The following is a 12,453-nucleotide window of genomic DNA, read 5'->3' as shown; positions in this document are numbered from 1 at the left end:
ACATAGGGAGGTTCTGAAGGAGCTACGGAGAAGTCAATTCTTAAATATTACCGTGGATGAGACCACAAATATACGATCCCAACGGGTCATTGTAATGACGGTTACAACGCCCACAAGATCATGGTTTCTTTATTTGAATGATATGAAAGATCAGACTCTTGATGCTCCTACAATTAGTGACTGGATACTCACGAGGCTTCATGCTCTCCTTTCCGAATTGGACAAAGACGTTGACTGGAAGAGGATCAACTCGATATCAACAGATACTTGCGGTGTGATGAAAGCAGTATGGGGAATCTTGTCAGAGAAACCAGAACTTAAACATGCCTTTATGGTTCCCTGTGACTCCCACGGTCTGCAACTGATTATGAAGGATATTCTTGATCCAAATTCTTCGAAGATCCCAAAGGTAAAAGCCGTCTTCAAATCAGCTCTTAAAATTGTGGTCTTCTTTCATCAATCTCCTCTTGAATATGCGAGAATGCAAGCCAAGCAGAATGAGAAATGGGGTCATAGAAAGGCCTTGATTGCCTCCGTTATTACCCGATGGGGGACTCAATATAGTATGCTTACTTCTCTCTTTGAGAGCCAGGACGCAATCTGTGAATGGGCTCTTATTACACCTACATCTTCTGCTATCAAGGCAAGAGAAGTAGTCAAGACTGCCAAGTCTCATGGATTTGGTGGGAGTTAAAGGAGTTAATAAAGATTCTTAAGCCTTTGCATATTGCTCAGAAGGAATCTGAAGCCCAGAATTCTTCAATGATGGAGGTGACAGAACGGTGGTTAGCTCTTCATGAAAGTCTACAGACGCTGTCTAGCCAGACATCCTTTAAAGATGATTTTTATTCCTACCTGGAGGGTACTGGTTGGCAGAGTCGAATACTACGTCAACTAGAACCACTCCACTGGGTGGCATATCATCTTGATCCAGCAAGAGTCCCTGGCAAGCTGGATGAGAGTTCACGACGCCGTATAGAAGGTGCTCTACGACCACTTCAAAATGAAGACAGAAGCTCCTCTGCGTGGCATGAATTCCTTGCATTCCGACAAAAAACTGGTGCTTCCTATAATTCTGCTTGTTGGGAAGCCAAGTCTCCGTCACTCTTTTGGCTTGAAGCAGTAAGTCAGTGCCCTAATTTAAACGGACTTGCTAATATGTGTGCTTAAATAGGCAGAATTTGCCCCCATCCTTGCTCCCTTTGCACGTCGGCTTTGCAATACTGTTGCTAACTCTGCAGCAGCAGAGAGGGCATTCTCACAGATGAATCTACAGCATACAAAGACCCGAAATCGACTTGAAACAGACCGTGTTGAGAAGCTACTCTATATACAGATCAATAAACGGCAGATTCGGGCAGAGTTACCAACCACAATCACACAGGAGATGCTTCTTGAGGAGGAAGACGAAGAAATAGAGAGAATTCTGCGACGCAACCAAGTCCAAGAATATTTGTCTGAGGTGCTTAATACATCAAACCCTGCACTAGATACTCTGTCAGAGCCAGTATCAGAGCCAGTATCGGAGCCGGTCTCAGAGTCAGATGCGTCGAATCCAGCGTCGAATCCAGCGCTTATATCAGCTCTTAGCTCGGCGTTAAATTCAGCTTCAACTACTGCAAGCCCTGCGCTCATATCTGCTCTCAACTTAAGGCTTAATTCAGTCCTCAATTCACCTTCAAGCCAACAAGATTCAAGCCCGTTCTTACTACTAGGTTTGAATCCAGAGGGATCATCTGCCTGGAGAAGGATATTGGCTATTTCTTATATATAAGATGGCGCAAAGGGGCGCTCCACACTGATACCTAGATAGCATCCATTCTACTAATAATTCTTCCTGTGTAGGAGATCGCCGACAGTTATTTGCGCATTTCTTCAATTAATATTGGCATCCATGAAGTCATTGTAGAGGGTTGACTTAGGCACGTTGAATATCTCTGCAGCATGGTGATACTTTGAATTTCCTGCTTTTTCAAAGATGATATTGCTAATAAGATCCTCCCCTCTTGATATACTAGATTTTGAGAGGTTTGACATGATTTTTGTGGCATGGTAGCTGTTTTGATAGCATCGAAGGTGTAAAAACATTGAAATGTGATGGAGTGTCCGGCTCGTCTGGGAATTACGTTAGGGGTCAGTGAGTTAGTGGTTCCAAGCGTTTACCTTAGAACCTTCTAAATACACGCCACTAAGGGGTTCTAATTACTTCATTATTAGACATACTGGATCTAGCTGCGCTACACACTGCACTAGCTAGATCTAATGAAAAGTATATCATTTTAGTTGATTTGGATGGCTTCAAATGTTCAAACGCGTAGAAATCAGACGAGGGGTGATCGGCTCGCAGGGGGGTGGTTGGTCAGCTCGGCGGTGGATTGATTACATTAAGACCGGGAGTTGCTAGTGAGGGCGGCCCCCGTCCATCAGGAACTTTTGTTACACTCAATAACTGGCGGCCTACACCTATCTGGGTGGGACGTGCTACTATTTATTATTGCCTACTTTAAGAGGAGTTTAATATTCAGGTAACTTACCTACTACTTCCAGTACCTTCTGCTGGCCCGTCTTTCCATTTTTGGAGGCAAGTACCCACAGGTCAACCATTCGGCGATCGTGGTTCCCGCTAGACAAACTGAGGAAGGCTTCGCTCCTCTTCACCGAATCCGAAAGACCCCAGGATATGTCATCGCTGCGCTGGAACTCCATCGCCATGACATGTTGGACCGAAGCAAGATGACCTCGGCCATCCCAGACAGTAACTCGTCCTCTTCGCCACGAGGCCACAACCAAAGCGAAAGGGACTCGTACAACCGCAAGAAGCGCAAAGGCCCCCGTCTCGCCCACCGTAAGTCCAGGACCGGATGTCAGCGATGTCGCGCCCGACGAGTAAAGGTACGGTGGATCCATTGCTACAAAATCTGTCCTGACTGATGTAGTGTGATGAATCGCGACCTGTGTGTCGCGACTGCCATCGTCATGGGATCCCCTGTGTTTATGACAGGCCCGCTGAGGAGGGAGCGATCCCCCCCTCAACCGGGATCCAATCTCGCCCACTCGAGCCCAGTCCATCGGATCCCAGTAATGACGCACATATGGAGCTGCGCTTGCTGCATCACTTTACTCTATTCACCAGCGCTACTATGCCCGGCGCCCACCTGAAGCGTATCAAAGACTGTTGGTCGATCGACGTGCCCCGACTCGCATTCAGTTACAAACCGCTCCTGCACGCCGTCTTCGCAATCGCTGCCCTGCATCTGTCCAAAGTCAACCCAGACGAAGCTGGCTTGCCGGACATCCACTGCAATTTCCTCGAGCAGGCTTTGCGCGAACATCGACTCTGTATCGGCGGCATAACTACGCAGACCGCGGATGCGGTGTGCTTTACGAGCATCCTGTTACAGATCGATGTATTTGCTACTTTACAAAGTCGTCATGTGGTTTCTTACGAACAGGTAAGTGAATGGATGCGTCTAGTGCGCGGGTCGGTAGCCGTCTTTGACGCGGCCATGGAGATTGTGAGACATAATACTCATCCCCCGAATATCTGGTGTATTATTGATACCTTTCCTATGCCCTTGCGGACGAGTTCTGATGCTGGATCATTTTCCTTCCTGCTTCCGACTGTGCCCGACGACGAGGATGACGAGACGGCGCTAGAAGCATATCGAGGGGCCGTCGCGCATATCAACGCCACCTGGCTGGCCATGGAAGCAAAGGAACATCCGCAAATCAGCTGTCGCCGGCTCATGGTCTTCCCTTTGTTCGTGACAGCTGGGTTTATTGACTTACTCGAGAAGAGGAGACCTCGCGCTTTGGTGGTTCTAGCTTACTTTCTAGCCTTGTCCGCACCATTACGTGACATATGGTGGATCGGAGACGCTGCACACAAATACATCATGACTCTTCAACCGAGCCTTCCTGCCCATTGGGAACGTCTAATGTCCTGGCCAGTGGAAATAACTATATCTCATGGCACACATCAAACACAACTCGCTATCTAACCACCTCTGTGACTCCCGCCCGAAGCAGCGCCTTCTCGATCACAGGCATCCTAAGCGGCACCAGCTCTTTTGTCTGCTCAAACGTCTCGCTGGCCTCTCGCAAATACGCTGCAAACGTCCCTGGTCTGATATCCGCGTCGTGGTTCTTCGGACTGTCCCATATATCAGCTAAGTACTCTCGGCCTGCAGTAACAAGGCCATGTGATAGCTTCATTGTCGATGACATGCTCAGCACACCTTGGACAAGTGCCTCAGCCTCCTTCACTCGCGCATTGTCCAAACCGTCCTCGCCGCGTTGCAAGTCCAACAACTCATACTGCTTCCTCCCATTCCAGTCCGTCAATCTCTGCGCCCAGTACGCTTCTGTCACACAATCAAAGAGCAAAACCTTCTCTTCGAAGAACTTTGGTCCGTCCCATCCCGTTTTGGAGTCAACCAGGTGCCTCAGCCGTTCCAGACAAAAGACCTGGGCGAGGTAATCTGCGAACTGCGCATACATGAACGGTGGGCGCTTTCCGTTCAACGAGGGCGGTTCGTAGACCGGCAGATGCGCCAGCAGCGGGTGTGAATGCATCCCCGCACAGCTCGTTGCGCCATCCCACAGCGTGCGGAAAATCTCATGCCAATACTTGATGCAGACACTTCCCCGCCGCGCCGCAATGAACCCGTTGAACAGGAAGGATAACTCGGGGCCCATGGAGACCTTGAACGCCGCCACCTCGTACGGAGTCTCGGGATCTTCCAAGGCATTCCAGCACAGGGCGTCCAGCGACCGGAACAGAAGCATCCCGACGTCCAGCCACACTCCGCCATAGAGGTAGAGTAGCGGTAGGCGGATAAGGTCAGAGCTATGCTGTCCTACATGAGGACCCGTCATTGTTCGATTCCAGAAGACATCTGTGAGCATTTCTCGTGGAATAAACTGGGACACATGGTTGGGTGAGCCCTCGACGAGGTCTAAGACTCGGACTGTCCATTTGGGACTGAGCCGTCGGACCCAACTAATGACATTCCGCTGGTTCCATGCAGGGCTGTTGGATAAGCCTTTGTCCCAGAAGGCCCAAACATTGCGGGTGTCTGAATCGGTGACGGGCTTGTACATTTGGAGATCGGATAGAATATCGGCGTCAGTGAGGCGGCTACCCCTTTCTTTTGTTGGGATGGCCATTTTGTCTGCAGTGTGGTTTAGAAGCAATTGTGATTTCGAATTCACCCAGGGTGGACGCAAGAGAGTTGATATCCACTACATTCTACGATACAACATAGCCCTACAGGAGTGTTGGAGATATGTCTGCTTCCCGATTGTCTCTATCGAAATTAGACCAGCTCTTGTCTATGATGCCATACTTACAGCGCGACAGGGATACTCGGTCTCGGTTTCGGTCTCGGTCTTGGGGCCAATTCCCAGCTCTGGCGTCTCATCTAGCCATCCTTGTCGTGATGATGCGGCATAATCACATATTGAGGGACCAAAATAATATAAGAGAGGGGTTGTCCGTGTTGGCGCCGGTGAGATTTTGGCGGAGGATTCTGGCCCCTGTCAAGGCTTGGGCAAGCTTGAGCAGACTGGGCAAGGCTTGAACAAGGGTGTTACCAATCATATTAAGTAGTCTTCAAGCCATCTTCATGTGAGTGCTCCCTGATTGGCTACCTAACTACGTCTAGCGGCCCCCTGCAGTCTCGCCAGACACGCATATGCCTGTATTCCACGACTTCAGTGCACCAATTCCACAAGCACCCCATTCTTGTTCGACAAGTTCAAGCCAATCTTCTCCGTCCACGGGCGCACATCTCTGTTTTCAAGCCGTTCAAAGGTCTGAATAATCCGGATCGTCGCGTACGACGCCTCGAGCAGCGCGTATTGTTCTACCACCCTCGCCACTGCTATCAGCATCGTCGTCACGAACAAGAAAGGCATATATGGAAGGGATTATCACTCACGGCCTAGACACACCCTCGGGCCCGCGCTAAAGGGGATGTAACCCAACGACTCACTCTTCAGCCCCTCCCATCTCTCGGGCCGGAACTCGAGCGCATCAGCCCCAAATGAGCGCGTACTCCGGTGGCTGCCCCACGAGGCGAAGATGACTCGCTGGCCCTTGCGGATGAGCACACCCGATTGCCCGTCTGGACCCCCACCCGCTGGCAGGTAGGTGTCCCGGTTGGCGGTGCGGGCGTTGAAGGGGACCGGCGGATAGACGCGCATTGCTAGAGGTTCAGTCAGTTTGCAAGCTGGTGTATTTTCCAGGTAAGTACGCTGACCCACCTTCGTTGAAAACGTAGCGGAGATAAGTGGCCTTCCTGATGTTGTCGTATGTCGGGGGCTCGGTGCCGATCGTGTCCAAGATTTCCTGGCGCAGCTTTGCATACACGCGCTCATGGCGTGCGAGGAGATAGAACGTGGTGGACAACATACTAGCCACGGAGTCTGTGCCCGCAATCAGTATTGTGACAACCGCGTCACGGACAGCATGGACGTCGTTGGTATTATCCAGGATCCGTGACAGGAGACTCTGCGTTCGCTTCTGACGCTCGTCGTCCACTGTGGCTGCATTGGACTGCTTCTGATACTCCCTCGCCGTCATTTCCTTCCTCACAACCTTCTCCACATACGCCTTGACAGTCTCACAAGCCGCATAAAAGTCCTTGCGACTTAGGAGATAATGCAACGGGCCCAGAAACCCGTCCCGCGCCATAATCTTCTTGGCGTACATTAGCGCTTCGGCCACTTCTTTCTTTTCCAGTGACTGATCCTGTTTGAGCGTGTCCAGCCCAGTTCCCATCGCAAACGCACTGTTCACATCCAGTACCAGCTTCAGAAACAGCGGCGCCAGGTCCATGGCCTGGCCCCGCGGGATCTGCTTAATCAAGCCCTGGAAGCCATCCTCCTGCAACTGAAGATCAAAGATTTTCCTGGTTGCCGAGAAGATGTCCGCATACAAACTTCTGGCCTCTTTCCACTCCGCCCCGTCCACAGCAAAGATGCCGTGCGGCGTAATGGGGGCGAAGAGGTGGGCGCGTACATCCGACGCGTCAAAGTCGCTGAACCTATTGATTAGGACATGCCTAATGTTTCGTGGGTCGCAGGTGAAGTACACCCGCTGGGTGAGGATGCGCGAGGCGTAGGTGTCGCCGTAGCATTTGAAGAGGGCGGAGACGTTGCTCAGCGCGGTTTCATTGAGCAGGTGTTTGGTCGACGAGTAGATCTTGACCAGACCCAGGATGTCCCAGGGGCGTTCAGTCTTTGGAGGGCAGCAATTGTGCGCTTTTACGAGCTGGGATAGGATTTCGCGGGTCCGGTAGTGGTTGATTGCCAGCACGATGGTGTAGTGAAAAAGGGCGGTGAAGACGGCTAGGCCAAGGGCTGTATACATGATGGCAATTGTTCCATACAGGGTTGAAATTAGGCAGGAGGAGTTAAATTGGGTAAATGATGTGGTGGATGTGAAGGTGGATGTTTGTAAGTTTATATAGCCTTTCTGCCCTCTCCCCTGTCCGGATTAGGGTCGATATCTGTATGGTACTTTCTTTTTGGTAACAGAGGAAAGCCGACAAGCTGCGGTATGGGTTTCGGCTGAATCTGCTCCATTTCTCGTGAGTCATTTACGGATGTTGGGTGCGATAAGGGAGCCTCCAATAGATGTCCAGATAGCACTGCATAGTCGTAAGCTGATGTGGTGATGATTCAGCACCCTCACTATTAGCCTGATGTAACCCTTCGTATTGGAAGAATTGTAATGATTAGGCCCTGGCCTGGAATGGAGAAGAACCAAACTTACAGGCTAGCCCCTAATGATGGTACGCTTACGCAGGCGATGACAACCAGACCGGTCTAGTTCTGAGGGGAACGAGACGGACGGTTGATCGAGTACTTAAGGGTCTCTGCTCATCACCCTGCTTCTTTTGCTCGGTATCACTGACCATGGCAACCTTGACGACTACGATGGCCACTACGGCAACCATGGCAACTACAGAAGCCAGCAAGCCCCTCGAAGCCCAAGCCAGGACAGCCTTGACCAAAGCAACCAACTACGCCTGGGAGATCTTCTCCAACCGCCACTGGTGCGGCGAGCTCGAGTCTAACGTGACCGTGACCTGCGAGCACATCTTCTTTCTTTATGTTCTCTACCAACACATCGACCCCGGCGAAGGCAGCCAATACCGCCAATGGCTGCTCTTGCAGCAAAACTCCGACGGCTCCTGGGGCATCGCGCCCAACTACCCCGGCGACATCTCCACAAGCGCAGAGGCATACCTGGCCCTGAGAATCATAGGAATGTCCACAGACAGCCCTGAGCTGTACCGAGCGCGAACCTTCATCCGGGCCGCCGGCGGGCTCTCCAAGATGCGCATGTTCACCCGCATCTTCTTCGCAGAGTTCGGCCTGGTCCCTTGGACTGCCATACCCCAGCTGCCCGCAGAGTTTATTCTTGTCCCAGCTCACTTCCCCATCAGCATCTACCGCCTTGCCTCATGGGCACGCAGCAACGTAGTCCCGCTCCTCATAATCGCCCACCACCGACCCCTCTACCCGCTTCCCAACGGGCTACACAAGCAAAACCCGTTCCTGGATGAGCTCTGGCTGGACCCGGCCACAAAGCCCCTCCCCTACGGCTCCTCAGACCCTACCGACCCCGTCGCTTTTGTCTTTACCATACTCGACAAAGCCCTCTCTTACCTGGGCGGGCTCCGCCGCAGCCCTACAAGAGGTTACGCGCGCCGTCGCTGTGTCCAGTGGATCCTGCAGCACCAAGAGAAAGCCGGCGACTGGGCAGGTATCATCCCGCCTATGCACGCGGGTATCAAGGCCCTTTTGCTCGAGGGGTACAAGTTACACGACGAGCCTATCCAACTCGGTCTAGCAGCCATCGAACGCTTCACCTGGGCCGACAACCGTGGCAAGCGTCTCCAATGCTGCATCTCCCCCGTCTGGGACACGGTACTCATGATCCGCGCATTGCAAGATACTCCCGCCTCCCTGGGCATCAAATTGGACCCTCGCATCGCCGACGCCCTGGCCTGGACGGCCGAGAATCAGCACCGTGGGCCCGAGGGCGACTAGCGCGTCTACAAGCCCAACATCCCCGTCGGTGGGTGGGCGTTCGAATACCATAACACGTGGTACCCGGATATCGATGATACGGCCGCGGCCGTTCTCGCCTTCTTGACGCATGACCCGGCCACCGCGCGATCGAGACTCGTGCGCGATGCGGTGCTGTGGATTGTAGGCATGCAGAATGCCGATGGCGGGTGGGCAGCGTTCGACCATGAAAATAACCAGCTGTTTCTGAACAAGATCCCGTTTAGCGATATGGAAAGTCTTTGTGATCCGAGCACGCCGGATGTGACGGGGCGGACGATTGAGTGTTTGGGCATGCTGCGCGATTTGCTGATGCGTCCGGCCGAGAATGCCGAAAATGGGGAGAAATATGGATATCCCGATGGAGAGGGGGATGCGGCAGCCGACGCGCACCTCCTCCAAATCATCAACACCGCCTGCGCCCGCGCAATTCCCTACCTCATCCGCTCTCAGGAAGCAACGGGCACCTGGTACGGCCGGTGGGCGGTCAACTATGTCTATGGTACATGCCTTGTTCTGTGCGGACTGCAGTATTTCAAGCACGACCCGAAGTTCGCGCCGGAAATCCAAGCCATGGCGGCTCGTGCAGTGAAGTGGCTAAAGCAAGTCCAAAACTCCGACGGCGGATGGGGTGAGTCCCTCCTCTCGTACCGCGAGCCCTGGCGGGCCGGGTGTGGGCCTTCCACGCCCTCGCAGACAGCATGGGCGCTTATGGGTATTTTGACAGTCTGTGGGGGCGAGGATCGGTCTGTGCAGCGTGGGGTGAGGCATTTGGTGGATACGCAGGATGATACCTTGAGTCAGGGTGACGGTGGGGCGGCGGCGTGGACAGAGCGCGAATTCACGAGTACGGGGTTTCCCAACCATTTCTACATCTCGTATACGCTGTATCGAGTTTATTTTCCTATTACCGCGTTGGGGAGGTATCTTTCTTTGATCGAAGGAGGCCAGGAGAAGAAGAAGAAAGGTGGTGGCACTTAAATCTGCTGGTCTTGTTTGGTTCAAGCTTTTTGTCTGGATTGCCTGTTTGGATTTAGTTCGTGAACCCTTGCATGAGGCGTCGCAGAGGATTGGCTCTGACTGACAAGGATTCTCGGTCTCGTTTAGTAGCGTCTCGGCCCTGCGCCTTGGGCCTCTTGGCTGGCATCTTAACTATATGGCCTAGAACTGGTTGCCTAAAATGGATTATTTGTCTACCTTTTACTCTGCCCCAATCCATCTCCCCGTATCTCTCCTAAACCTGCACTGCACCAACATCACCCATCTCCTACACTGAATGAGTGAAGATGACATCCGGACTCCTCATCGCGCAACTCGCCCTCTACGCCCCCCTAACACTTCCAACTCTCTACCTCCTCTACCGCCATGGCCACCATGGCCTCCTCGCCTGGCTCTACCTCCTTGCCTTCTGCGTTCTTCGCGTAACCGGTGCCGCCATGGGCCTCAATGATCCGCATAACGCGGGCTCCCGGATAATATCCAGTATCGGGCTCTCGCCGCTGCTGCTCTCGATAGACGGGGTGTTGCATGAGGCGTATGTTACCCAAAAACTGACCCAACGCACCGAGCCCTATTTCCTGTCCATTCATCCAGGAGCAAGAGCCAATGCAATATCTCATATGTGTCTCATTGTGATTTAGGAGAATCTACTGTTTATCCCCGAGCAAACGAACCGAATGGACGTTCATGGCGCTCATCCATGTCCTCGTTGCGACGGGGGTTGCAATGGTCGGGGTTGGTGCTGGCGGGTTGTTGGGCGATACGCCTAAGCCCAGTGATTTATCCAATATCAAGGTCGGTATGGTGCTGTTGGAGGTTTCGTGGGGTGTGCTCGCTTTGTGGGGGCTGTGGACTCTTTGGAATGGGACGGGTGGGGGGAGGAAAAGTGCTAGAAACCAAGGTGCACAGGCGGGCTTGGCCGCGAGGGAGGGGTGGTTGGTATGCTCATCCCCTTCCTTTTTCCAGATAGATCGTTGATATGATTGTCTGGTCTGGAGACGGAGAATGGTATATGCTAACACAAAGATGCCTCGAGACAGCTCCTAACCGGCAACCTCCTCGCCCTTGCCCTCGTCGAGATTTCAGTGGTATACATGCTTGTCGCGGAATTCACACAGCGCGCGGATCTAAACCCAACGACAGGGAGTTTGGCTGTTCGTGTTGTGTTGGGGTTTTGCCCCGAGTTGCTCGCGGCGATTGTTTTGGTGTTCGCTGGGTTTGTGACCAGGGGGGCGGGTGAAGTTGGTGCTGGTGAGGCTGGGCTGGGGTATGGGCAAGGGCGCCGACACAGACATGCTCATGGCCATGGAAGGCGCTCGAGCCCGAAACATGGGACTCGGTCGCTTTCGAGGTCACATTAGCCTTCGCATTCGCACTCTGCTGGGCGGAGTGGGCGGGGATTCGTATCGAAATGGGAGGTTATCTCCTTTTGTATGGTGCGCTATATGCTGCAAGGCGCCAGGCGTTTTACAACCAAGTCTATCACAGTTCCAGCGCTTAATATGTGTATTGTGCTTTTATTGTCTCAGCCGGAGCCCGCGACCTATCTACTCCCCGATTTGCATAAGTATATGTCCGAGGCACATTTGGTGCTCTCAGGAACTTGCACGGAGAAAGTTTCAACAGATACCGGATAAATCGGATACTTAGTTGAATCCTGGCCCTAGTTCGCCCGACATCTGCTGTAGACGATGTAGGTATCCCACAGCATGTTGTTTGGGGATACAGTTGGCCGGCCATGACAACAATACTGAGCCTCCCTGTATACTCAACTCGTGATAGCTGCTTAACCAATCAAACTCCCACGATATACAGAATACAGTGTGGACTGTTACATCGCGTCAATTTAATCCCTGACTTTTCGGATTGCGGCGCAGTCCAGTGCACAAGCCATAATCTAGTTGGTGTGCCTTGTGGGACACCTAAGTCATGCATATTGGAGACTTTTCAGCTTCTCTAGCAGAGCACTGGAGCCCATACATGCCCTGGGCAATGAAAGAGGGAGGTATCTCTCAGATTTAGTACAATGTCAAGAGAAAATGCGTCTAAGGATCCTGCGGGGCTTGCTAAACGACCATGTGTTCCACGTGTTGAAATATAACGGATACAATATATAGCAAGGCCAGAAAATATTGACCTGCTACTAGAAATTAGCCATTCTCTAGGACGTCTCTGTATGCAAATTGGCTTTCAACAAGATCGGAAATAGCACATACAAGTCTTGCGGTCTGATTATAAACACTTTACTTCAATATCATGCTGCGTATTTTATTATCCTGGTTCAGCAAGCATGGGCAATATCATAATCTAACTAGCACAAATCCTACTGGCAGCACCAAGTGTAAGCGATGTTCTTCTATGCGAACTAGCGTA

The 12,453-nt window shown here is 52.2% G+C and overlaps 5 protein-coding genes across 5 annotated transcripts; 3 read left to right on the top strand and 2 right to left on the bottom strand.

Moving 5' to 3' along the window:
- Positions 1-2,715: 2,715 nt before the first annotated feature.
- AFUA_5G00135 (Zn(II)2Cys6 domain-containing transcription factor afumD) lies at positions 2,716-3,900 on the top strand (the record flags this gene model as incomplete). Its single annotated transcript, XM_001481429.1, is given in 3 exon segments — positions 2,716-2,892; positions 2,937-3,818; positions 3,838-3,900. 3 exon segments carry the CDS (start codon positions 2,716-2,718, stop codon positions 3,898-3,900), a joined length of 1,122 nt encoding a protein of 373 aa, XP_001481479.1.
- A 93-nt stretch (positions 3,901-3,993) lies between these two features.
- AFUA_5G00130 (glycosyltransferase) lies at positions 3,994-5,169 on the bottom strand (the record flags this gene model as incomplete). Its single annotated transcript, XM_743234.1, has 1 exon — positions 3,994-5,169. The coding sequence occupies one exon, from the start codon at positions 5,167-5,169 to the stop codon at positions 3,994-3,996; it is 1,176 nt and encodes a 391-aa protein (XP_748327.1).
- Positions 5,170-5,715: 546 nt separating this feature from the next.
- On the bottom strand, positions 5,716-7,375 carry AFUA_5G00120 (cytochrome P450 monooxygenase afumB; the record flags this gene model as incomplete). Its single annotated transcript, XM_743235.2, has 3 exons — positions 5,716-5,867; positions 5,943-6,209; positions 6,268-7,375. 3 exons carry the CDS (start codon positions 7,373-7,375, stop codon positions 5,716-5,718), a joined length of 1,527 nt encoding a protein of 508 aa, XP_748328.2.
- Positions 7,376-7,923: 548 nt separating this feature from the next.
- AFUA_5G00110 (squalene hopane cyclase afumA) lies at positions 7,924-10,095 on the top strand (the record flags this gene model as incomplete). Its single annotated transcript, XM_743236.3, has 2 exons — positions 7,924-8,940; positions 9,064-10,095. 2 exons carry the CDS (start codon positions 7,924-7,926, stop codon positions 10,060-10,062), a joined length of 2,016 nt encoding a protein of 671 aa, XP_748329.2. The 3' UTR covers positions 10,063-10,095.
- Positions 10,096-10,289: 194 nt separating this feature from the next.
- AFUA_5G00100 (uncharacterized protein) lies at positions 10,290-11,740 on the top strand. Its single transcript, XM_743237.3, has 3 exons — positions 10,290-10,615; positions 10,722-11,019; positions 11,121-11,740. Exons 1-3 carry the CDS (start codon positions 10,368-10,370, stop codon positions 11,439-11,441), a joined length of 867 nt encoding a protein of 288 aa, XP_748330.2. The 5' UTR covers positions 10,290-10,367; the 3' UTR covers positions 11,442-11,740.
- The last annotated feature ends 713 nt before the right edge of the window (positions 11,741-12,453 follow it).

This window comes from Aspergillus fumigatus, chromosome 5 (genome assembly GCF_000002655.1).
Source record: "Aspergillus fumigatus Af293 chromosome 5, whole genome shotgun sequence".
In the NCBI taxonomy this organism is placed as follows: domain Eukaryota; kingdom Fungi; phylum Ascomycota; class Eurotiomycetes; order Eurotiales; family Aspergillaceae; genus Aspergillus; species Aspergillus fumigatus.
This window is presented reverse-complemented; position numbering and strand designations above follow the sequence as displayed.